This window comes from Trichogramma pretiosum, unplaced genomic scaffold, assembly GCF_000599845.2.
Source record: "Trichogramma pretiosum strain Unisexual culture from Peru unplaced genomic scaffold, Tpre_2.0 scaffold54, whole genome shotgun sequence".
Taxonomy (NCBI): Eukaryota; Metazoa; Arthropoda; class Insecta; order Hymenoptera; family Trichogrammatidae; genus Trichogramma; species Trichogramma pretiosum.
The window spans coordinates 300970-328660 of record NW_019641628.1 but is presented as its reverse complement, the minus strand read 5'-3'; the positions used below and the strand labels follow the sequence as shown (position 1 = coordinate 328660).

General features: G+C 39.9%; 1 protein-coding gene across 1 annotated transcript in view; it reads left to right on the top strand.

Annotated features, from left to right (window-relative positions):
- The window catches only part of LOC106651260 (lachesin-like), a 38380-nt gene extending 12114 nt beyond the window's left edge, over positions 1–26266 (top strand). The window contains exons 2-11 of the mRNA XM_014369701.2: positions 9186–9266; positions 16770–16873; positions 19224–19431; positions 19556–19711; positions 23484–23612; positions 23933–24070; positions 24237–24407; positions 24497–24556; positions 24634–24699; positions 24997–26266. Coding sequence (XP_014225187.1) covers positions 9186–9266; positions 16770–16873; positions 19224–19431; positions 19556–19711; positions 23484–23612; positions 23933–24070; positions 24237–24407; positions 24497–24556; positions 24634–24699; positions 24997–25175 — 1292 coding nt within the window. The 3' untranslated portion in view covers positions 25176–26266. The remainder of the gene's footprint in view (positions 1–9185; positions 9267–16769; positions 16874–19223; positions 19432–19555; positions 19712–23483; positions 23613–23932; positions 24071–24236; positions 24408–24496; positions 24557–24633; positions 24700–24996) is intronic.
- Positions 26267–27691: the final 1425 nt, after the last annotated feature.

The window sequence follows — 27691 nt, the reverse complement described above, 5'->3', positions numbered from 1 at the left end:
CGTAAAATAAGCCCGCAATAATCTTGCATTCGAGTTGTAGATCGATTAACGGATCCAGTTTTACGCACTGTAAACGCAACCTTTCGCGAGGAAAAATTCACGAATATATTATTTGGTTGAAAAACGAGAGAGAGAGAGAGAGAGAGACTAAGTAAGTAAACGTTGTATATACCATAAAAGTACGCGACTTATGTATACAGAAAGGAGAAATTGAAAGAAAATGTGTATAATGATTGCCTCGCAAGCTTGTGCTGTTTGACTCGCGCTCTCTCTCTAGAAGTACACAAACCCACATTCAGAGAAACTCTTTTCGTCGGGCGAATTTATGAGCGGTATACTCGGTAATTTTGCTCATACCACCTTTTTGTAAGTATACATACCCGCGCTTGCGTTCGTTCGTTCGTTCGCTCGCGCACTGCGCACACAGTGAGCGATAATTCGAGGAAATAGCCGTAAACGTCTATCAAGCGATTTGTACTTGAAAAAAAAATTTTTTTTTCCTCGATAAATCCTCGAGCATTACTAGCCCAGCCCTCGGCTCCTCGAAGGTGTACGCCACTACGCACGGACGCCACTTCAATGTCTATTTACGTCTTGGAGGCGCGTAATTTATAAACACGTATACGCGGCCCACGCAGCCATGCGCGCCTTGCATAACTTTTCATCTTTTGCGCTAGCTCGTAAAATTGTTAAAACTTCCTACGCAAGTCGAACGGCATGCATAAAATATATGTATCAGCGAACGAGCTGCCTTTTTTTATCAAAAACTTTCTCTCTCTCTCGCGCGCGCTAACGATGGATTCAAAGCGTGACTTCGATACGCAACAAAATGATATTTTTATATCCCTTTTTTTGCGCTGTAAGCTTGTAAATTAATGAAATATCGTATTAGTCGAGCGCGTATGCGAACGCCGAGCCAATTTCGCTTTTTCTGCTCGATGCCTCGTAAACATATACCTATAGTTATTAATACCGACGCACTTGTTTGTTCGCGGAACGATGGCAAATATAAGGGATGGCTTTTGGGGGTGAGGGGACGTATATAGACTCAATTACCATATTTTATTTGCTCACTCCTACACTGCACAAACTATTTACTCAATGGAAAGAAAAAGGAATGGCAGCAACGAATTTAAAATAATCATTATAAGCTCGTTATTTATAAGTATGAAATTATTAATATCAAACGAAAATTATTGTTTACCAAGTTGAAAACTGTGAATATTAGTATCTGTTTGATCTCAACGCAAGAACAGATCAGTCGAGTTTTTCATTCAACCTATCATATGTTACGAGAGAATTGTAAAAACGCCCTTGAAACTTCGAATCAAACCAACAAATAAAATTTTATGCAATAGTAGGCGAAAAATACGTTAATTTAAATTAGGCGTTTTACCACACACCCGTGTCCAAAATGAGGCATTTTACGGCACACAAGTGTCCAAAAACGCTTTTTGTGCACTTAAAAATGTGCAAAATAAGACATTTTTTAGTGCGCAAAAAGCGTTTTTGGACACTTGTGTGCGGTAAAATGCCTTATTTTGGACACGGGTGTGCGGTAAAACGCCTCATTTAAATTAAAGTATTTTTCGTCTCCTATTGCATAAAATTTTGTATGCAACACGTGCCCAGCTTTTTGCGCACAGTGTGCGGAAAAAACACCCACTCGTGCCGGCACAGCCGGCACTCGTGTCTTTTTCCGCACACTCGTGCCCAAAAACGCCTTTTGGGCACTTGTTACATAAATAACTAGTATGCAACACGTGCCCAGCTTTTTGTGCACAGTGTGCGGAAAAAACACCCACTCGTGCCGGCATAGCCGGCACTCGTGTCTTTTTCCGCACACTCGTGCCCAAAAACGCCTTTTGGGCCCTTGTTACATAAATAACTAGTTCGGAACAATATAAAATGACGTTCTTGCGTAAAATCCCATTAATAAAAGAGTCAAAATAAAATTAGAAGGCTCATTCTATCGCTTATTAATGCATAGATTGAGTTGAAAGTCTCAATAGGACTTTCTGACATTAAAAAAGTCAGCTGAACGTTGTCTGTCATTCCGAGCAGTTGACTTTTTGCTCGTGCGGCGGGCATTTATTGTTCTACGCGCGTGAACTTTTCATTTCTGTGAAGCTTACGACATAATACTCTGTGTGGGCAGAACAAGAGAGAGAGAAAGAGAGGGACAGAGAGAGAGTAGGTTCAAAAAAATCAAGAAATAAAAGTAGTCGCTCGTCAGTGACACGTCAAAAAATGTTTGCTATGTTTGTCTCGTTGACTTTTTCTCTCTATTTATTTACTTTTTTTACTTCACACAGATGAAAGTTAACTTCTTTTTCAATTAATTTTCATCGTTTTTTTTCGGAAGTTAGTCAAATTTTTTATATCGATGGATATTGCTTAGATATTACAAGCTAACGTTCTAATTATGTTCGACATTTTTTATGAACCCAGCATCAAAAAATAAATTTTCTTCGAAGTCACAAATATTCATCATGGACTTTACATTTCAAGGGGAAGATGGTTAGTGCACAATTGGAAAAAGAGAAATCATTTTATGTTTAATATTTTTAAAAGTATTAATTAAATGCGGTATTTCATGGCTCTGAAATCAATGAAAATCAAAAAGGTAAAATTTCGCTCTCGGATCGAGCGCGGCTGAAAAGCCTCTCGCTATGTACAATCCGCCGTAAACGTTAACGATCACAAGAGCTCGAGGAATAAAGAAATTATGCAAGTACACGTGATATAGATATAGGTCTCTAGGTATAGCGCCCGTCAGCGCCAGATGGAAAATATCGAGGAAAAGCGGCGTGTTTTATCAAGAACGGCTCAGTGCGCAGCGCAGCGGCGACTCGTCCTTGTAGTCGAGCACGGCACGAGTCAACGCGCCAACTCCTGAGCTCTGTCGCACTGCCGCCGTCGCTGCCGCGATGGAAAAAGAATAGGAGACCGCCAGTGCAAACCTGCCACATACCATACCGGCTAGGAGTATTAAAATGAAAGTGGATTGTGCGAGTTCTCGCAGGCTTCTGGATTTCTTTTGTCTTATCGCTCTTTCTCTCTCTCTCTCTCTTTTGTCGGAGTGTGGGTTTCTCTATGGAGAAATATTCTTTACTTCGGAGAGCTTCACCTTTTCCGACTCGATGCGCGCTTATGAGATTTTAAACAATTCGATACAAAATTGAGTTGTACGTAGTTGTCGATGCGCGCCACAGCGCAATGAATCAATTCTGAAATTATCGGGAAAATTTGATTTATTCGCACATCGCCGAGATCCGTTGGAAGCTACACATATACGTACACCCACACGTACGTAATCTAAGAGATATATACGTCAGTTCTGGTTTAGACTGCGTCGCACACACATATACACATATACAGAGCGAAAGTTAGCCTTTACACGAGAGAGTCCTGAAACGTTGCCGCATATACACATGCGGTGCGGGAGCTTTGTAGCGCAGCAGCTACACACATGGCCCCACGCGTTAAAATCATTGGACCATATACAAGAGAAAAAGAGAGAGAGAGAGAGAGAGAGAGAGAGAGATAGACAGTGTCGCAGCACACGTTGGAACTGAAATTTCACATCGATGCTTTTTACCTTGACGCGCCCCCAGAGTTTATTTTCAGCGGTGGCCGCCGCCGCGCGCCGTTGTGTTGCCGTACTGCCTGCACATCGATACAAAAAAAAATATACCGAAACAAAACTACCGAAAAAAAAGCTAGGAAGAAAAAAATAATAAAAATTGTACGGGCTTGCATGTAGCACGCGCGCTCGCTCGCGCGGCCAAACGTTCTAATATACTCGACGCGTGCGCGTGTGTGTCAATATAAATGTAAATGTCATTGGGAAGCAAACGGCGCAGTAGCAGCAGCAGCAGCAGCATCACCAGCACCAGCACCAGCCAGTGCATACATTGAAAGTCCCGCGAGGACGATTTGCAGTTTCTCTCAACTTTTCGAAGAATAGCTAACGTACAATTGAATATAGCTCGCGCAGCAGTAGAGCCGCCGCCGCTCCGCTATACCAATCGACTGCGCAGCGGCGTATCAGAATTTATAGCTGTTTAAATGCGAAGGATGAAGGCAGAAGCATATTTTTAGATATGCCAATAGCTACTTTCCATCTTATTGGTAAAAAATATTTTTTTCCAACTTACGTATTGGCTATGCGCGATGGAGAGAATTTTTAGATAAGGCGCGAAAATGGAATACATTTCGGCTGATATGAATTTTTAATGGTTATGTATCTGTTTTCTTCGGATAGATCGAATAGCGAAAGAGAGAGAAAGAAAGAGAGAAAGTGAGCATTATGCGCAGTCGGTGTATACAAATGCCGCTTGAAAAAAAAAAGTTTTTCGCAATATTCTCGACGCTTTGAAAAATAAATAATATACATCGGACTCGGGCCGGCAGCCGTACAACAAGAGATACCGACGCAGAGAACATCGAGCGTCTCGCTCTCTCTCTCTCTCTCCCTCTCGGATGAACTCTCACCCCCTTTGACGGATGCACGTGTCAGTCGTTGTCAATCGGGCGATAAGAAGTGCGCATATATATGCAGTCGCTGCAGCTTGCAGCAGTCTATATGATGGTTTTATTTAATTTTCTCTCGGTGCGCGCGCGTCTATTTTCTTTTCTCATTGCCTTCAATTCTGAAGCGTCTGTCCGTGTACGAACGATTGGGTGCCATAACAAACTGTTATCTCTCTCTCCTTCTCTCTTGCTCTCTTTCTCTCTTATCTTGGAATGCTGTTTTACTGCGCGAGCTTTTTCGTACATGCCGGCAATCTGCATTTCATTTCAGTGCAAGCTATTTCTACATGACTCTCTTTTCATATTCTCTTTCGCTTTCGCGGAGGGCAAAGATTTTTTCTCTCTTACGAGCATTGATCGGCTGACGTTATTTCTCTCTCTCTCTTCCTCCCACTCTCGCGCATTCCGATATTGCCTGAGTCAATTTCTTTTTAAGAAAGACAGACGACTTTTATCAGCGTGAAAGAGAGAAAGCAAATGTTTGGAAAGTGAGTATAACACCCTCGCGCAAACACACAGACGCCGTAGAGCAATTTTAAGCTTTATCTACGGTATTTTACCCTCTTATGCTACTTCGCATTATCCGATACTGACTTCATACCTTTGGATTTTCGAGCTCGAATTTTTATTATTATCTTCAAATATGAATGAAAGATCGGATTATGTATTATCGCATTTTTTAGATGCAAGAGCTATTTTTTAATTAATTTATGCGTAATATACGCATTTCGTGAAAAAAAATTGAATCTACGCCAGCTATAAAAGCGAACTTTCAACAAAAACTTGATGATTTTTACAACGGCAGCAGAGTTCTCATAAAAAAGCTATGATTTTTTTCAGACACACGAACAGCAGAGCCACGTACATATATAAATATACATAGTTGGTAATGAAAAGTGAAATGAATGAAAAAAAGTTTAGCCAAGTGGGATAAGAAAGCTGAACAGAAGCTATGGAACAAGATCAGTGGAAATAAAAAAAGAGAAAAGAAAAAAAGAAAGAAATGAGTATAGAGAAGAGAGAGAGGAAAGAGGGGGCAAGAGAAATAAAGAGCCAAATCGTAGAAGAGTAGGCAAGGTTATAGTCCAGGGTGCCTTAATTTAAAAACTTGCTCAGTCGGCAATAGCCTGGCATCCGCGTGCGTTCGTGTTAAGTTTTCATTTAAGTGAAACGCTAGCCAGAAACATTTGCCAGAAATGGAATACTGTCATAAGAGAATAGCAATGGATAAGAGAGAGAGAGAGAGAGAGACAGAGAGGAGGACAGGATGATTATGTATGTCAGACTTGCTTTAGCCTGCAAGCTCCAGCTGTATATATTCGACTCGACAATCTCGCGGCGTGTTGCGAAGAGCGACTTTATGAAAATTTAACAGGTTAGACATTCTGTTCGTTTGTCTACTTGATAATCGCAAATCCATTTCACTCAAATTTATACGGATCGGTTATATATACGCCACGCTCAGCTTGCTTAAACGACTCGAAGGAAAAATTCGAATGCGGGCACGGAACGTCTCGATATAAATTATTTCTCGATGACATTATACCGACAGTAGGAAAAATTAACTCTCTATCTCGTCCTTCCGATTTGAATTTAAAGATCGAAGGTATAATAGAGCAGTTTTACACGAGCAAGCGCTAGGGTGCAAAATTTTCCTCTAGTTTTCCCTCTCGCTCTCTCTCTATCTCTCTATCGCCCCCTCGCTCTCCAATTCTCGCACTCCCTTTTGTCGCTCGCGCTTTAATCCGCACACGGCACTGGAATTTTATCCCCGAACTCGACGTTATTCTCTATTTCTTTCTTTTCTTGTATTTCTACATTGGCTCACCCTCTCGTTCTCTACGGTGCGGTGCACTTGAATTAGTTAAAGAGCCTATCGGAAAAACGACGCGACAGACCGGAACGAGCCAACTTTGAAACGTTCCTCTGGGGCATCTATATACATACATACACACATAAACGAGCATGTACGTATATATATATATATATATCGCGCGCTTAAGTGTATGCGAACACTCGTATGGGTGTGTGCGCGCACTAGGGCTTCTATACTTTTCGCAGTTTAAGCACGTTACTTAAACTGGCTGGGTAAGGCAACTATATGTTCACCCTAGGAAAACAACGAGCAAGAAGAGACCAGCTTCTAGCCGTGCTCGCGATATAGGATATGTATAAGGGCTAATCTTCAATGGAACTTGAAATAATTGAGTAACGAGTGAGGCTTTTATTCAGATTCTTTTCTCTCTCTCTCTCTCTCTCTCTCTCTCTCTCTGTATTTCTCGTTGTCTCTTCCAGCGTCCTGCCATCGAATTCGTCGAGACTTTTGTCAGAAAAGTTTCGCTCGATCACTACTTCATACATTATTCCTGAATTATTCATGATATTTCTTTTTCTCCCTGAAAGCTAAACGGCTGAAAGCTAAACGAATTGATAAATAACTTTTACACACTTACATACGGGCTAGGGTAGCAAGAAAGATTTTCGGGAACACAGGAACATTTCCAACTGACTCCTATAACGATGGCCGTCTAGGGTGGCTATATACTTAACTACAAATTACCGTTGTGTTGATCCCAGGCACAAGCGTCGTTTTATCAAATGAGTTATCACGCACGTAGATTTTTCACATTATTGACTGCTTCGCGAGCCGAGCCATTTTATTTTTGCTAGAGTGCAAGTAGGAAGAAATAGAGACGGACGAATCAACCGTTCTTCTCGTTATTCTCTATTTTATATTTTTCGAAATTTATTTTAACGTATTTTTGGAATTCCGGACGCTGTTAAATTTTATTTTTATTAAAATTCTGAAAATATACTTCGAGATGAATACGCATTTGAATAAATTGAATACAATTGCCGGACAATAAAAAAACTGACTTTTCGTGAAAAAAAGTTCTCTCCAAAACAATATAGTTTTGATGTTCGGTGCAATGCTTATCACGAGTGAATGTTTTAGAGAATAATAATAAATGAAGAAGGTATGTGTGTGCACGCTCGCAGGAAGAGTAAAAAAAATAATATAGAAAAAAAATCTGATATTTATATGCCACCCTTCGACTATGATGATTCTGGTACGGCAGCCAGTTTTTTTTATATCATCCTGATGCGCGAGTGAAAGAGCGAGAAGCGCGAGTTAACGCGTCAAAAAGATGAGCAGCATAGGACTCGAAGAGAGAAAGGCAGAAAAGGTGAAAATAATTTTACTGCGCGCGTGCGAGCGTATGTGGGTGCGCGTGCAAGTGTATGTATGGGAAGAAAATCACGACAAGAGGTTTGTGAGACCGCAAGCTCGCTGCTTTTCAAGCAGTGACAGTAAAAGCAGTGACATTGCGCGTAATATAACGTATAGTTATGGCTGTAGGAAAGGCGAGAGAGAAAGAGAGAGAGAGAGAGAGAGAGAGAGAGAGCAAGAGAGACACTCACATTATATCGCGAATGGGTAAATGTACATATATAAATTTATGAAAGTAGGTATGCATGTATGTATATGAGAGATCGCGTAGGCGAAAAGTAAAGTGTATAATACGTATAAGAGAGCCGCGGAGTTGCTAGCGCCAGGCTGGAAATTCACTTACCAAAATTCAGAGCGTCGACAATGTAAATTTGCATGATGAGGTCAGTTGGTTCCATATACACGCGTGTATACCTCGCACACATATCCGCACACATTCACGTTCACATATTTATACGTACTGTGAAAGAAAGAAGCATATCATCAAAACGAGGCCAAATGGAAAAAAAAGCCATGCAATAAGTGTGTGTATGGGCGAGCATCATAATGTGTATCTTTCAGGATGTATTATTTTCAAACAAGCTGCAAGCTCGTCTATGTATACGGTTTTTCTCTCTCGCAAATTTCAGGGTAGCATTTGTGATTAGAAACGTGGTGCGTGTATAAAATTTATTTTTACTTTGCAACTCAATGGGGAAAAGTATTTCTTTCTTTTTTATGGTATTTTTTTACGGTTGAGCGATGTGCGGCTAAATTAGTCGGTGGAAATCATTCAAGGGATTTAGAAGACATTCCAAAAATCAAATTTTCAATACAGATTTATGAAACTATTAGTGAATATTTCTCTAAAAAGTTCAGTGACGTCATTTAGAACATCACCAAAAAGCTTTTTAGAGAAGTACTCAATTGTAGATATTTCTATTAATTTTAAATTAATTAATTATTCTATTAATATTGAATTCTTTTGAAAAGTGATTTTTAAATTATGAGAAAACTATGGGAAACGAGCTAAATCCATAATTTTTTCATAATTTTTCCCCCATAATTTTACCACAGTTTTATTTCCACACGGGTTAGTAGAAGCTTCAGAAACCGAGATTCAAAATTTTATTTTTGAGCTGGCTTCACAATCTCCTCAATTTAGGAAGATCTTCATCTTTAGGGTCAGTCTTCGATTCAACGACATTATATGGCTAAAACTTGACTGACGAATAAGCCCTAGTTTGCGACTTATATTACTGGCATAAATATCATTGGATTCATAAAAAAGACTTTTTAATTTTAACTAGATCATACTGATTTTGATTGATGAAAATATTTGTATCAGAGCAAATAAAACGTTTTTTTAAATTAAACATGACACCATTTAATTAGCCACAATTTATTAGTCAATTATTAATAATTGATCTCTTTCTAGGACGTCAAAGAAGTTTTCAATACACTGGAAACATACCTAAACATCATGTGGCTCATGAAGTACTTCCAGGAGACGAGCAAGGTAAACTTTCAATATTTCTATTTTTTGAATAGTATATCGACTATGGTTTTTTTTCTAATTAGTTTGAGATGATTAACAAAATAAAATTTATAAATTTTCTAAGCGCCAGTGAAGAATAATATGTCGTCCCAAACTTTTGATCACGTTTCAGAAAATAACTTTACTGTAATTAAGTCAATATTTATTTGCGACCAAAAGTCATGCTCGAACAAGTTGACGTAGTAATAGCATCTTGTTTGATATCCATACATCCTGACGACGATCTTATCGATAGTTTATGAGAACCAACTGGCGTAGCATTATGAATTTACTAAAATGTTGATCTTGCCGGCGCGTCTCTGTACACACACGCTGACAATGATGCAGCGATCGAAAGGAGACGAGAGTTTTGCGATCGATGTCCTAAGCTAACAATAATCCAATTTCACAATCAATAACTCATCCGTTCCTCTCTCTTTCTCTCTTTCTAAATATATATTATATACGTACACGTTGTTCGCGCGCACACACACACACACACACATATACACAGAATTGCCAATTGAATATTCATTTAATTAAATAGCTAATCGGAGCGTGTATGAATCCTCTCTACACACTCGCGTGCGCTTTTGTTGAATAATTATGTACGCATTATATAAGATTCACAAGGTGTTTATGCAAATAGAACTTACCAATTAGACTATCTATCCTCGTCTCTCTCTCTCTTTTACATAATGAATCTTCTCTAAACGAACACGAGGTATACGTGAAACTATGGGATGGGTCAGCATGCCTTTCTCTAACTCACCGACACGCACCGCAACTCGTAGCCGAGAATATAACTTTTGGGTGCGGGGCGCAAGCACAAGGATCTAGTCGAAGTTGTTGAATGGAAAGCTCACTCGCCGAGTACAGGATGGACACGCGTCAACACACACACGCAGACACATATACTCTTGCCCAGTCAGATAAGCTTTTCTCATGAATATGAATGACTGGGATACGAGGGAATATATAAAATCATGGGTCTTTAATGCGTCGAAGATGAAAGAGAGATGGAGGGAGCGAGAGGGTGTGAGCGGGAGAGATCCTTGAGACGTGAGCTTGGTTGAAACCGCAAGTCGATGAAGTGCTACCGCTTGCCGCACACCCTCCCCTCGCTTGCTCGCGCCCTCACCTACACACATTCACCCACACATGCACACACACACACACACACACATACGTATACATAGCAAACGTCGCTTGTGTAAATACCAAGATGAGTGAGATATAATCGTTTTCCTTCTCTCTAGGCTACGCGCGCCCACGAGAAAGAGAGATGCAAACGCAGTTCAAAAACTGGTTTTAGGAGGAAGCGCAAGAGAGAACATGTTTACTCGAGCGAGATTGAGCATACGTATAATATATATCTACATTCTTGTTATTTGCAAGTGGTTGACTATTCGGCCCCCCCGTTTCGTCTTTCTCTTACACGCGTAATAGCAGTGGCAGCAGTGCAATCGTAGCAAAAGCTTCGCTGCGTGTAACCTTCCCCAGCTCACGAGCCGAGGGAAAAATTACTCGTGCCGCAGTACGCGTGGGTCGTAGATACATAGATGAGCTCGGAGATTCGTTATTACATACCTTTTTTTTTACGCATCGAGAGCTGTTTAGCACGGAAAGTAAAAGGCGTGTAATAATCCGCTTACAGTTTCGGCCCTTGAAAACTGCGGTACGCGCTACTTTGCGGTACTTTTCGCGCGCACTCGCACAACACACACACACACACATATACACATACACACGCATTATTTAATACATAATATAATTTATAAACATAGCCCGGCTCGCCGAGGCTTTAGTTGTCGCGCGGCTGGCGCAGCAGTAGCGTGCCCCGGGCAACTTTCCCCGAGTTTGGCATTAATGCTGCGTATCTAGTCTCGCGTACATGTGCGTATTATACGTATGTGTAGAGCCGCATGTGCACGCGTCGTTGGGCCCGCACATAACGCATCGATCGTCGTCGTTATGTATCAAAGGTCAAAAGTTCCTCCCTCTCTCTCTCGCTCATCGTGGCCAAGCCGAGCGCATTCATTATGTAGGTGAATCGCTTGATCAAGACAGATATACACGTCGTTGATATACATCTGTGTGTACAATCATTAGCGAATACAGCACGAGCTTGCACTACTCGCGCACAGCACGTGTATCGGTGTGTATCAGTGCGCATTGGCTTCATCGTCAAGTTTTGCACTCGTTAATTATATACTTCGTTCCCGTTGAACACTTGATACATCTCTTATTATTCTCTCAGCTCTACACACACATTTTTCAGCTCCCGCAACAAGCTCTACATTTTTGCCCTCTCTCTTTCACTCTCTCTTTCTCTCTCTCTCTTGTTTTGCAGCCTATACGTTCGGCTTCTTTTTTTTTACGTGTATATACTCGCTGCCGTGTATATCTATAGCAGGAGGGCAGGAGTAAATGCCATCGCCTTATATGCATTCTGCAGCTCAACCGGTATACATACGTTGTGCCTTCTCCTTGCTGCAGTAATAGCAGTAATTTTTCTAGCGTTAATTTCATGCAAAAACTTTTGCAGCAGCATAAAGCAGAGGTTCCACACACCGAGCTATTAGTCTTCCAAGCTAACGGCCCCGCGCACCTACACCTATACACGTATGTGTGTATGTAGAGCGCATAGCAGTGGGTTGGGTCGCGTGGCTTATGCATTATAGCTCGAGAGCCGGCTGTGGTCAGAGAAAGCAAGAGAGAGAGGGAGAGAGAAAAGCAACTATATATACACCGAGGCTAAAAGAGAAGAAGAAGAAAGCAAGGGACGGAGAGAGAGGGAGAGAGAAGAGAAATTGAAACGAAAGCGAGAGAAAAAATGGTCCGAGGGAACGAAAATATTTAACACGCTCTCTGCGCTGTGGTGCGGCGGCTGCAGTGGCAGCAGCAGCGGCGGCGGCGGCGGTACTCCTATGTGCTGGAGCTTTGTTGTGTTGCTATATCTGCAAGCTGACCTCGTGCGGCCGCAGCGTATTTGACCATTCGTATATAACGACGGCTTTTAAAAATAATCAAAAGTTCAGTCGACTTTTCACCCCTAGAATGCCATGAATACGGACTTCGTTTATTTGACAGACTAGACGTATCCATGCTTCGAATGTGTGTGTTTTTTTTTGTATTCCAGAGGCTAGCCCAAATGTGATTTGTCTAATTTGCACGTTGGTCGGTATTAACATGTATGCGACTGCTTTCCAGTGTAAAATTTAAATGTTGAAGTAGCTGAAGGCACTATACTGCATTATAGATGCCGAAAATTGAAAAGTTTCAGTGACGCGCTCACGCATCGTTTCATTATTCACCAAAAAAAAAAGGTAGTTCGACCCCGCGTGATATCAGACATGGTAGTAAAGCCAAATGTAAATACTCGCAAAGTTTTCATGTTGCAAAAAAAAAGTTGATTCCGCATCGATATTCTAAACGTTAGCCAACACTCTGGGAATACATGATAGATGGTCTTATGCGCAGCTTGGCGTCCCCCCACCGATGATGCCTGCGAAAAAAGTATAAAGTTCGCGCATGTGGGATCAGCTTGATACCTCTGGGGTTCAAGAATAGGTACGCTTTTAATGTGTTTTCTCAGATTTGCGTGCAAACATTTCTTATTCAGGCGTAAAATTCTCTTATAGACTTTTTCCATAGCGTTTTTAAATTTTCATGGATTTTCGACACCAGTTCCAATTTGCAACTCTCGCAGCTACCCTTACTTTCTCTTTCTCCCTCTCGAGTATTATTTTGATCGGCGTTAAAAAGTCGAAACAGGAATCTAAGCTTGATCCCGAAGAAAAGTTTTTTCCTACGATAGTTTCTGTATAGCAGATCCAGTGTACAGTTGTGTGTGGATGTGTGTGTGTGTGTGTGCGCGCATGCATGTGGAGGCTAAGGCGAGAAGTACGCAGTTTTACGATACGATGCTCTTCGAATAACATTACAGCTGCAATTTCATTTTCCACTTTTTTCTCGCTCTCTTTTTCCCTTTTTCTTTTTCTTACACTCTGGGAAATCGTTTTTTTGCGCTAGTTGGAATAGTGTCACTCTCGTTTTTTTACTTCTTTTCACTATTTCCATATGATCGTATTCTTAGTCGGGTAATTGTGAATTTTGTATGCGTAGATATACGTATACCGGGAGAACGGAAAATTTGCAAACTTTACGAGGCGATTATATTTTGCGATATATTTAATTGGATTATTTTATTTAATTTTGTATATTGCTATGAGAGCATTAAATGACGAATTTTATTTGATTTTCGTTGGATTTCATTAATTCATTCATATACATCGCATATGAAGTATTAATATTATTCATAAACGAAATTTCGTGTATGGAAAAAAATGCTCTCATTGTATTTTTGATCCAAATCCTTATCAGTATTACGTGCACGAGGGAAATTTTTTTTTTGCGAGGCCGGTCTAAAAAATGAAATATTTCATCCGTAAAAAATCTATTCGTATCACGTAAATACATACGTACTTTTTTTATTGCAAGTCATTCGAGTACATCAGCAAATATTTTCGTTAAGCATCTGATATTGGTCCCATCGTCGTATTTTTCAATTTCATCAGATACATATAGCATTGGTTGCCTTGCGCGCGTCCTCGACTTGTATACACACGGACAGACAGACAGACCTACGTAGACACTCACACATCCACATGTGATCATCGGAAAGGAAAAAACTGTCATATTGCTGTTGCTGCTATATCTTCATCTTCCTTATTCTCGGGTTCCTCAATCCGTTCACTAGCCTAGCTGGTAGTATTTTATTTTCCCTTTCTCTTTGCCCCCCTTCCTTACCCCCGGTCTACCTCGTCCCATACTCTTCTTTCTCTATACACCCGTGTCTTTTGTGCAAAGATTCACCGAGAGGAAGATATAAGAACCTCTGACCAAATCGATGGAACATTGAAATACTCGCGGTACAATTTTCTCTCGAACATTGCATCGCTATTTTCTCCCGAGTCTCCAAAAGAAGCAGCTGAGAAAACTCGCGAGTTTCCCCTCTTTCTTGTCTTCTTGTTTGAATGAGAAATCTTCGCATTCCAAACGTATCTTTTTTGTTCGTATATGTATTGCCGGGAGAATGCTAAGAATGGGGATAGAGAAATGGATAGAGACAAAAGAGCGATATTGCATTCGATTGATGGCAACTTCTCTCTTGTTGAGCGTGCGTAAAATGTCTTTCGTCGGTATTTACACAAATCCGGCAGTAAAAAGTTGTAATTAAAAAACACACGATTTTTGCGAAACGATAAATGTGACAAAGTAATCTCTAATAGTTGATATGATGTCTTCACTTCCACGATGATGTACTGCTACTATTTAGCTAAATTATACAAATAACTTAGTTTATTTTTATTATATATTTGCCGATTAAACTGCAGCTGGGTAATGTAGAAGTTTCCAGAACATTAATGCAATCAGTTTACTTGCTGCCTCTAGTATATGTACAGACATAAATGTTAGAATGTACACATATACACGCGCGCTGGGGCAGAAATGTCTTTGGTTCTCTGACACGTTAAAGTATACCTTACTGTACTCATACTCTTCGGGGTGGAAGATTGCGCCCAAGTCTGTAGCGAGCTTTGAAACGACAAAAAATCAAAAGAGAGAAAAAAGCAACAATAATAACAAAAAAATCGTGGTTTAGGATGAAAAAAGAGCGAAAGAGTAGGATAATAATAATAATAATAATAATAATAATGATAATAATAATAACGCACAACGAGCATAAGGGCGGGCTCACGTTGACGACAACGACGATGCCTTCTCAACAAAATTGAATGATAACCATTTGCCGACGCAACAGCTGTGTGTGTATGTATGTATGTATCCGCGTGCATAGTGCAGCGACGACACAGACACACAGGCGGAGCGAGCGAGTACACTCGACCTGCTTTTTCCTCGTCTCGCGTCACAGCGTGTCACAGCTCAGCTCTACGACGACGTCGTCGTCGTCCTTTGAGCAAACAAAAGCGTAGATGGGATGTAGATAGAGAAGGTAGAGGCAGAGAGAGAGAAGAGCGGGGTCACAAAGAATTTCCCCCCTGTTGGATTTCATTATAACGAGTGTAGGACTAAAATGCGCGAATACATTCGATAAGGTGAAAAGCTTATAGAATTGAGAAAATCAATCGCTTTTGAAAGTTTACCACCGATGGAGGATGGGTTAGTTTAGCGGGGGGAGGGGAGGGGTAGAAAAGTGACGTTTACGAGCGCGCAAAAAGGAGGTAAAAAGAGACTATTGCGAGAGGGAGAATGCTGAGTGTCAAGAGAAAGAGAGTGAGACGAGGGCAAGTTTGCAAAAAGGATAGAAGCTACAAGTGCGAGAGAGAGTGAGTGAGAGATGGACGCTTAACCGACTGTAAGGATAGTGTACACGCGCGAGAAGAGCAAGAGAGAGAGAGAGAGAGAGAGAGAGAGAGAGCGAGTAAGAAAACGTCGTAATTTACTTTAAGTCATCGGGTTAAGTCAGCTTTACAAGGCTCAACTCTTCTCTCTCGTCTACTTCGTCTTCCATTTGCTACTTCCGCCTCTATACTGCACCTGTATGTGTGCGCTTGTATGTGTATATAACACTAACGATGCTTTCATTCAATCTAGCTGGCAGAAGAAATGCACTCGCGCTGGCCACAAAATGATGGCTTCTCTCCACGTGATTCAGGGTCTTGCTCGCTCGGCAGTTATCTCGTTACGATTTAGTGGAATTTTACAGGCATAATTATGAGGCTTAAGGATGAAAAACGCAGCAACAACGGCCACAAAAACAACCCCAACTGTAGGAGAAAGTAACGGGATTTGTCATTCGAGCACGCGTTTATTTTCATTTGTATGTTCGCAGCATCTTACGTGTATATCAGCCGCCTCTATATTCTCGGGTGATAGTTAACGTCCGAGAGAGAAGTTTAATGTCCGTACGGTGATTAGATCCGCCGAATTTGCGTGCATATCCATTAAACGCGCGGCGTAGTATACAAGCCCAACAGACAGTCGTTACCCCGTGCACATCGTGCTATATACGTAGTCCGTGTAGGGCGCAGCTGGCAAGGATGTATCGCGCGCGCACTGGATACTCCTCCGCTGCAGAGACGTATCCTCGGCCGAGCTGTGTATGCGGTGTGCTTTGGAGAGCTCTGGGGGGAGAGAGAGAGAGAGAGAGAGAGAGCGAGCGAGTGGTCGGGATGAGAGGATAATACACGGGCCAGTGCGTGTATTTGTGTCTGTATACATACTCACCAAGAAGGCACTTGTAGCCGGCGATCCTCTACTTCCGCAAAGCTCTTCTTCATGCCAATTTAACAGAGCTTGCACTCGCAAGCTGCGCTCTGAACACCCACCGCATACTCGCTTATTAATATTATCATTATTCAAGGAAGCATGAATTTAATATAAATACGCACCGTATATCGCTCGAATGTATACCGATTTGCATTATTTACCTTGTTTTTTTTCTCCGTTTGTTCGCAGATTCGTCGCTGCCCATACTGGCCGAGCCGATACAGAACGTCACGATGAGCGTCGGCAGGGACGCGCTGTTGGCCTGCGTCGTTGACAATCTGCGCAATTACAAGGTATATACTGGCCCGCGCCCCCCCACGCACGCACACACGTATATTGTAGCGTTAAACACACGCTTGCTTCTATTACAGTTAATGTATTATCGCTGCATCAAAGCATGCCCCGGGACGCGCGCGCATATACTCGCACTGCCTATGTATGTATGTACAGCAGTGAGCGAACATAAATATATAGGTTGCTTTGATTATAATATATTAACATAATAATGTATACAATTCAACGACAGCTGCAGTGGCTGCAGCAGCGGCAATAGCTAGCTTCCAAATACGCACGATATTTCTCTTTCTCTCTCTCTCCCTCGAGCTTCTTTTTTTTTTTTTTTTTTTTTTTTTTTTTTTTTTTTTTTTTTTTTTTTTTTTTTTTTTTTTTTTTTTTTTTTTTTTTTTTTTTTTTTTTTTTTTTTTTTTTTTTTTTTTTTTTTTTTTTTTTTTTTTTTTTTTTTTTTTTTTTTTTTTTTTTTTTTTTTTTTTTTTTTTTTTTTTTTTTTTTTTTTTTTTTTTTTTTTTTTTTTTTTTTTTTTTTTTTTTTTTTTTTTTTTTTTTTTTTTTTTTTTTTTTTTTTTTTTTTTTTTTTTTTTTTTTTTTTTTTTTTTTTTTTTTTTTTTGTTTTGTTGTTGCGCCACGCCGCTGCGCTTTTCGACTTAATTAAGCCTCGTTAACGCCCTTTCGCCTTCGAATAATAAATGTTCATGCGTTGCGGGGGATAATGCGAATTTTTAGCGCATATCAGCCGAGCTACGCACGCGCGCACACACACACGTGTGCTCGCAGCGAGCTTGCGGCTTTCTTTTCACGCCATTCGGCTTAATAAATTTATTCAATTCTCTGGCGTGAAATTTCACACTTTAAAATTATACATGAACTAAACGAAAATATTTTATTTTTAATTGTATACGACGTTTGTTTGCGAATGAATATAAACTTTTTATGGCTTTTAACGTTTTCGTTTACTCGATCAATAAAGTAAAGTTTGATTTTTTTTAATATCAACATTTTTTTCAACGATGTAAATTTATTAAAAGTAGTTCATATAAACAATATTCTCAATATTGCTTTATTATCCTAAGACATAAAGAATCTCACCCAAGGGATCTTATATGAAAAGAGTAACAAGAGCTTTACATCGAGCGAAAAATGAAAATGAAAAAGGAATATATGAAAGGAGGCCAAGTCGCACAGTCGCAGTCGCGAGCAGCTTGGCAGTATATAATATTCATTATTCACGAAACGGTGTAAAACAATTTTCGCGCAAAAAAGTCTTCTAATGTTTCTCGCGCGCGCGGGGGCGCGTGGCAAGAAGCAAGAACCATAAAAAAATACTTTTTGCACACGCGCGCGCGCGAAAAAACCTCTTGCTCTCACGCTCGGGCATTCTTATATAAGAGCTTGAAATGTTTTTCTTCATCAGCGCCTTTCTACGTTATAAAATACTTCGTTTTTCTCATATATACTCGTCGTGCACTTTTAGCTCTGTTTCTGTCTTGAACCAAGAGTGCGAGAGAGCAAGAGAGAACCACGCGTTATGAAAAATAACAAGAGAAAATGATATTAAAAGCAGTGGCAGCAGAGCAGACGAAAGAGAAAAAAACAACACAGCCGTGTACACACACGAGACCAGTAGTATAGTCCTTTAACGCCTGAAAAGAGTGCTCGGGCTTTAGCACTATCAGACAGGTAAGTCACACCTGGCTATGCGCTAGGCATTGGAAAAAAATCTCATATTTTTTTTTTAACTCGACTAGAAGAGTGAGTGACTGCGAGTAAGTCAATGACTCTATGTGTATATATTTGAGTGCACTAGGGTAGCTGTGTGTGGGTGTGTGTGTGTGTGCGGGAGAAATTCCCAGAGCGAAGTACGACGACGGAATAACGTGAGGACATGCTCTGCGCGAGCGAGCGAGAAAGAGAAAGATCAAATGGGAATTACACCGCTTGCATTTGCGTGACTTATTCGGCGTGTCCTGAATACTCAAGAAAGCAGAGCAGCTATATATACGCGACGATGTAGCTAAGCTCTGGCACATACTTATACACTCCCGGACTGTATATATATGCCGGCATAAAAGACGGAATAAAAGCAGATGCTTCTGTGTATGTGTGTGTGAGATGGATATTGGGAAAACAGCTGCTGCAGCTCGGGCTATGAGATTTTACGGAATTCGATTTTCATTTGCTAACATCTTGTTATATTGATTCGATGCGAGCCGCAGATTGCTTTGCTCCTCTCATGGCTTTGCCCTCCTTTTTTGAATACGTACTTTAGCGCACGTACATAACCCGGATAATTCGAATCGATTTTGGGGGGGCAAGGAAATTAATTATGTTTATTCGGGGGCTTTTGCAGGTGGCCTGGGTGCGAGTCGACACGCAAACGATCCTCTCGATACACCACAACGTGATCACGCAGAACTCGCGCATATCCCTGTCGTACACGGACCACCGCACCTGGTACCTGCACATCAAGAACGTGCAGGAGGTCGATCGTGGCTGGTACATGTGCCAGGTCAATACCGATCCCATGAGGAGTCGCCAGGGATACCTGCAGGTCGTCGGTAAGTACTCTAACTGCGCTGCCACGCTGCTGTGCGTTAATGCCAGCTAGCTGCTAACGAGCCTTCGCGGACTCGTATTATATATAATTAACGCCTCGCCTTCTCTCTCTCTACGACACCTCAGTTCCACCGTCTTTCGTAACGAAGGAAACAAGCACGGACATGGTAGTGCGCGAGGCCTCCAATGTGACCCTCACCTGCAAAGCGACTGGATACCCGGAGCCCTACGTCATGTGGCAGCGCGAGGACGGAAAAAACATTCACTACAACGGCGAGAGCGGTAAGTTGCCTGACACGTATTCTATTCTGTGATGTCTGGTCGATCGGTCCGTGTCTCTCGAAAACGTGGGTGTGTCCATGATACTGTACTTGTGAATGTCGAGTTACCATTCCCGCGGCGTAAAAAAAGCTCTAAAAAGCTCTAATCTCACTTTTTTCAATTACAAAATATTATTGAATATGCAAGTTTTCATTGTTTGATAACATCTTTTTTCGAGCGTTTACCTTTATTTAATTGAAAATACGCATACTTTCGGATATTCGATGCAACAAAGAGCGTAATATTGCGTAGGTTGAAATTGATGATTAGAAAATTCTAATTCTTCTAATCACTGGTGTTATCTGCAATTCATTATCCAGCTCTGTGCGTGACTACGATTCATTGAGTTCGCTATAGCAAATCGCCCGAATGACCTATAATACACATTAATCCAATGACTCTCCATGAAGTATCGTGTCGAATCCAGCGCCATCGATACGCTCTACTGACAGATGACATAGCGCGAGCAACAAGTGCTGTAAATAGCTCCTCCAACTCCTTTCACGCATATTTCCGCGCCTGCACACACACCTGCGCGCGCGAGCTGCGTCTATCTGCAATAAAACGGTATTTTTTTTTCTCGTGGCAGCGCGTCTGTCAAGTGGCCGCGATAGCGCACGAATCGGTCAAAATCCAAATTATCGTCTCTCTTTTTGGATAAAGTCAATTTGTCATATAGCGAAAGGTATCGCCAAAGATATCGAAATATTTTCAAAGCGCTCTCCGGTACTACGCGCGCGACAAGCTGCGGTAATGCAGCAGACCGAAGCTCGAGAATGATGCATTCGACGGTGTATGATTCACGATTTTGCGGTGAGTTTTCGCGAAATTCGTATATATATCGCGATGTGTCATTTTGGCAATCAATTATTAGTCGCATTTCTCTGCACGCGCGCACTCATATACAGTGCGCTACGTGTACTATATAGTACGTTTCATGACGTCGAAATTCAATGCTGCGCGTAGCGTATAATTTATACCCAGTATACTAGCCAAGCGAGCCACATGGCTTCTCTCTTTCTCCGCTCTAGTATATCTAGCGAGCCTCTCTCTCTCTCTCTCTCTAAAGTAATTATTCAGTTACTAATGACGCGCTGTTCCCAGTACCGACACTACGTGGCCCGCCATGCGCAAACTCGCGACCTTTGACGTAAATATATATGTTTACATTTCTATGCGTTAGCCCGAAGATCGGGTGAGCTACATATAGCGTGGCCTGTATAGAATTTGTTAATTACTGCGATAGAAAAATTCACGTAATAGAGAGACGTTTTTAAAGGGAGCTATTTCGCCTGAATTTCCATTGGCTCATTTGAGCTTTCTTCGCTTTGTGAGAGAACAATCATAGCTCCGGGAGATATGAAATTACCATTTCGCTGATATTTTTGAGCTCTCGTGTCATACAACGACGAGCGTTGATATAGGCTTTTTTCAGTAGTAGAACTCATTAACTAACCGACGCGACGAGTCAAAGGTCAACTACGTTCATCTCGCTGTAAAAAAGCGCACGAGTTCCATCGTGTACAATTTTACAATCACATCAAATCTAACTTATTTCTTTTTGATTTATTCGTTCTCAGAGGTACGGCCATTATTATTTGATATAAGCGTGTATGTGCATGTATGGATGTAATACAGCGAGGGCTATATTCGTCTTGGTGGCCCTTCGGCGCGGAGTCGAGCCAAAGCCGAGGGATGAAAAGGATAACACGAGTTGAGAAATTGAAGAAAATATCGAATAAGAGCCGTTTAGAAAAAGCTTTCAAAACCCCGGCGCCGTGCACTGGACGCTCGCTCGGAGCCTCGCATTACCACTCGTGCTCTATATATACTGCCTGCGTGGCTCGTTCGTTCGCTCGCTCTCGCGCACCGCTCGTGTGTTGTTATACTTAGTAGAGTCCCAGTAGTACAGTACAAGGCCAACCAAGGAGCCCCGCAAGCATCCTTTTTCTCTCTCTCTCTTTCTTTTTCTCTAACACCATTATTGTAAAGCCTTTTTTATATATATGTATACGCTCTGATAGCCCTCTAGACATCCCAAAAGCTTTAGGTTTGAAATGAAGCTTTTTTCTATCTCTTGTAAAAGCTTCGTGCACGACTGTATGAGTATCTACGTGTGTGTGTGTGTTCTTCCTTCTATACAGGCTGTCGTGGCCTCTCGCGCCTTTTACTTTTATGACCTTTTTGCCTTGAAACGAGGACAACTATGACACTATATGTGAAGGAGAAAAAAAGATAATTAGAAAAAGGAGAAAATTATTCCGCATCGATCAGAGTATCGTATTAAGACTGTAGGCGTGCAATGTACGTGCATGTGCACGAATAATTGCTAATATAGCGGAGAGCAAGAGAAAGAAAAAGCGAATGTTTCGCGTTTCCATCAGTGGCAATATACACACACATAGAAAGAGAGAGACCGGTTCTTTCTTCTTTTTTTGCTGCTGCTGCTCTGTTCCATACATGTTTGAGTATGTGCAGAACGAATATAAGTGAACTCGAACGTAGCAGCGGCAGCAGCAGCCCCGACAAAAAAAAAGGAAAGAAGGCCAAAAAAAAGTTTTGCGCGTTCCACAGCTCTGGGCGATAATATATTGCCATTGCTCTGTACGCGGGCGTGGATTATTTTTTTTTTATTCCCCAAGAGCCATCGGTCTACCATTCTTCGGCTCACTTCATCTGCGTTTCGTATACCGGCTCTTCTGTCTCCCGCACGTCTATATTGTATATAAATATGTGCTCGCACCTATATACGCAGGTTCGACGCTCGACTCTAGAATGCACGAAGCGTGATGAAGTTTGGGACGTAACGCCTGCCGCCGTGTACGCGTATATATGCGAAAGTGCGTATTAATTGCGTTTGCATTCAAAGAGCTGTATAATACCGGGATAGGCGCCGAGGGCGCGGGACCACGCGCAGTACCTCCCGTGTGTAGGCGCATAAAAATACTCGCGCGCCGCGTGCAGTAGTACGTCTCACTCGGACTAGAGAGGCAATACAACATTTCACCAAGTCCACGAGCGAGTAAATTGCTGTGCACAGTTGGAAAATCGCGTAGCGACTCTCCCTCTTTCTCTCTCTCTCTCTGCGTACGGCCCTACTGGGACTACTACTTGATTAAAGCGCTATTTTCGCTTTCCAGAGCGTTGACGCGTTTCTCTCCTCTTTTTTCCTGATTTTTTTTTTGCTTTTTTTGCTTTTTGTCACATTTACACCGCAACAAAATTTGAATAAAATTGATCCTCGGCAGAACTCGCACCAGGAGTGAGCCATCTGCTTTATATACGCGTAACGTACCTATCATGTTAAAAGTATATACACAGTTGCGACTCCTGGCCTGCAACCAGATTTCCCAAATGATTGCGTACCGCGCAAAATCATTCGAGTGCAACAAAGGTCAGTGTTCGTACATGTACGTCTGTATGCGAATGCGCGCGTATAAGTTAGGGGACTCAATATATATTCCAGGAGAAAGAGAGCAGCCTATTTTATGTCATAAAAAATGGACTTTTTCGATGCGCTTTCCACGCGCTAAATTTTGATAAAAAATGCTCTGTGAAGCGATACATTTGTGATTCTGATCTCGATAATGCTATGTCGGGGCATTTTTGTCGGTTAACGCTCGACTCGTCAATGTAAGCGAGTACAGTTAGCATGGATACGCGTGCATGGATCGGCGACCATCAAATACTTTTAAAAGCGATTTTATCAAATATTGACTGTTGCTTCCCCTAGTTAACGCAGTTAATGGCGAAGTGCTACACATTACGAAAATTAGTCGACTACACATGGGAGCTTATTTGTGCATAGCTGCCAATGGCGTGCCACCAAAAGTCAGCACCAGAGTAATTTTGAAAGTACAGTGTAAGTGAAATTCCATGTTAGACTTATTTAGTATAACATTGATATAGATATCTGATGAAAATAATTCACTCGATCGATTCAATCGAATCTTTGATTCTAAAATTTTTAAAAAAATATAACTATTATTGTGGCGGAAATGAAACGGAGAAGAGGATGTGTAATTCTGTGAGCAAAACCAATCATTGAATTTTTAAACGATTTATTTCTAAATTAACGTAATGCAGAAACGATCTATATATTTTAATAGAAATTATCAAAATAAAGTAAAAAAAAAACAACCGAATAAATGGTCGTTTTGTTCCATTTGCTTTTATCTGCAGTTCCACCAATGTTATCAATACCAAATCAATTGGAAGGAGCTTACATTGGACAGGACGTAGTGCTTGAATGTCACAGTGAAGCTTATCCCGACTCAATAAATTATTGGACTACTGAACACGGTGACATGATAGTCTCTGGTAAATACGAGCACATTTCTGACAATCTGTAGTTGTTCCTTCTTTGTCTCTCAAATGAAGTTATCAATATTTTTTTTTCTTTCATCTATATTTGAATCTTCGAGTCCTATATAAAATTTGAAATCACTTCCATTTCCATTGTATACGAGATTTTTATTTCAAACAGGAAATTATCGTGCGGTTGTAGGCGATAAATATGAAGCGGTGTGCACCAAAAATGGATATAATCAGTATATGAAATTGAAAATTCGTAATGTTGGTCCAAAGGATTTCGGCACGTACAAATGCGTGGCACAAAATTCTCTTGGTGGTACAGATGGAGTCATTAAGCTGGATGGTGATTTGCCATTTTGTCCTTCATTCAAATCATAATTAAATTTTTATTTTTCATTACTCATACAGTATGTATAATTATAAATTTTCCAGAAATACCAGCTCCATCGACAACGACAGTAAATCCAAATCATGGAAACGCCAGAAAGGGCGGTGGGTTGCTACTTTTTTCCGTAATTCATAGCGTGTGGTGCTTAATTTTTATAATTGCTCATTTTATTTGAATTCAGGTAAAAACGGCAATCGGAAGCACAATCGACCGAATGATTACGAAGTCGAGGAGTGGCGCAACCCAGGTCAGTCCGCATAATATTCTGCATGCTCATTGGCCATGCAAATGAATGAAATAGTTCAATTTCTTACAATTATAGTTATGAAATTTTATATTATATCAATTAATACAAGTTAAGCTTGAATTCAAGCTCGTTTATTATATATATTATATAATTTGTATATAAGTTTGGAATCAATCAGTTGATTCTCATCGGCTATTAAAATGTTTTTATGAAGAAAATCTTCCATAATCATCGATTAATCAAATAATTCGATCAAAGTGGCTAATATTGTGAAAATTTTTGAAATTTATCTCACAGACTACAAACGTGAGCACGGTCTAACGGACGACGACGAGGAAAACGACGAGGATGACTCCGAGCAGCCATCGTCAGGTGCTCTGAGCATAGCGGCGAGCTCGTCGGGACCCGAACTGCTGGGCTCACTATTGTTGCTGCTGCTGTTGCGTCTGATCGAGCCAAGTGTCTACTGCAGATGATGATGAGCAGCGATTGTTGAGTTGTTATTCCGTCGAGGCCAAAATTGCATCATTCTCCGAGCGGTGAGACACTCAGTGTATAAAAAAAATTAATAAATGTGTGCGTGAAAGTGAGGAGCGCGTTAAATTTATTTTCATACCCAGGGTGCGAGAGAGTATATAGTGTATCAAACGCAGACAGTATTTATATAACAATAGTTACGTTGAAAAATATTTAATGCTCTCGTAATATGTGATAACGACACAAAAAAATGCTAAATGAATGAAATATAATTAAGGTAAACGAATAACGTGTACGAACATGATTATTTCATCGACGGTAAAAATATTATGAATGAAATTAATATATGAACATATAGAGATGCTTTAACGTTGTTTTCGTGTGATGGTTATACGTTCATATATAATTAAGCGGATGAATGTGAAATGTATTTTGTAGGCCAACTTTTATTGAAAACCAAATATAAATATATATTACGATAACGATATATATAACTGGAAAACCTTGATGGTAAGACGGTAGTCGATGTACAATACATTAAAGTTAGCTTGGAATTTACATTGCTCGATCGGCGAAATATGTTAATTTCGTTAATTTTACTCGTGTGTTGAGGAGTGATCGTAATTTGTTGAATTTAGAATGAACAATCGCACGTGAATATGTTATGTAAGTTTATAAATACCATTATTTCCGTTCGTTCTACTCGCGCAAGTAAATTATTTAGCAGTAACATGCCACAAGAAGATTTTTGGTGCAACAAAAGTTATTTTCATTCATTTTAAGAACTTGATAAACCGTTATTAATATGATTCATTATAATTTTTACATTTTCGTTACATACAAACGCACAAACTTTCCATTTTACGAAAATATATGGTTCTAAAATATTACAATACTTGACTTTGGTGAAATCCAACTACATTATGAGAAAACTAATTAATATGATTTTATTTTACTTATGCGGTGGAAAATAAATAAACGTAGATTGGAATAATTTCGATGTAGCTAATGACTAAATGATAGAGACACTGGATGTATTCATTGTTGGATGTGCCGAAAAGAAATATTGATCGTTCTCAAAACAATAACCGATGGCTAAAATGGCCTTAAAATGGCTATGAAAATTCCTGTATCTAGACTGAAACTAATTCTTTTTTAAATTCTGCTGCACATTCAAATATATTATTTTATATTGAATATTCAAAAGCTCATCAAAATATCATTTTTTAGAATGACTAATTTAAAACTTTTTGATGGTTTCACGTTAAATTAGTTTTAAATCAGATACAAAAAAAAGTATTAATCAATTTTGACCTAATTTATTGATAAAACCAAAGTTTTCTTTGAATCGAAATTTTTAAAGTTTCCTCTCGTGGTAACTGAAAAGACTTTCATTCCTTTTTTATACGTATTATGAATCTTTTTGTACTTGATGAAGAATCATTCTGCAGTTCATATTATATGCATTTATTTTTATAAATTCATAAAAAAGTACAACGATCAACTTAATACTTGTAGCTTTTAAGGGGGAACTTTTTTTAGCAATAATTTTTTGAAAGTGGAAGCAATGATTCAAAATGATTGAAAGTAATTAGTCATTTTATTTATGTTTTGAGATACATTTCCAAGTTGTTTCAATTTAAAATCTTTAAAAATGGTAAAATTATTAGGTATTGTTCATAGTGTGACCCGTCAGCGAAGTATGCGACTTGCTGTGCAAGTCGAAAATCTTCCCCTAATCAATCGATACATTTTTTCACATTTTGAACATATTTTTATTCGGTATGAACTTGTTTTGCAATTAAATTGTCTAAAATTGAAAAAATGAATAACATTTAAAACAATGCAATATTTTACGCTTTTTACACTTTTCTTGTTTTTGAAAAAAATATCTCTGACCATATTCCCACTTCAATAACAGTTCATATTGAAGGTGAATTTATAATGAACCAAAAAAACTTCAAAATTACACACCAAAAACTTCAATTTCAGATAAGCCATTTTTTAACTTTCTCTTAATAATCTCTATTTTTGATTTATTCAATAAAAAAACATGAATTTTTGAATCTCCCCCTTGAAATAATGCCGATTTTCATAACAAAATAAACGTGAGTAATGCTCAAAGAATATTGCGGATTGAAGTTACTCAGAAAACTAATACATAAAGAAACACACGTACAGTTGTAAACTGCGTATATGTACAATAACATTCATTTCAACTTCCTTCAAACGGCATTTATGCACGCGAGTATACATAACGATTTATCGATCGGTTAAAAGAAAAAAAAACTGCCACAAGTAAAGCCTTACAAGACTCTATCGGTTAAATATTGTATTTTATACACCAACGGTCTCATCAGAGGTAACGTCGTGAAAATGCATGATTACTTTTTTTTCTCACGGAACCCATTCATTTCATGCTTATAGTGGGCCAGCAAAGATAATGATGTTCTCACATGGCTGCTAATATTAAATTTTCTTTTCTTCTCGAACTTGTTATCAAGCACGCTAAATT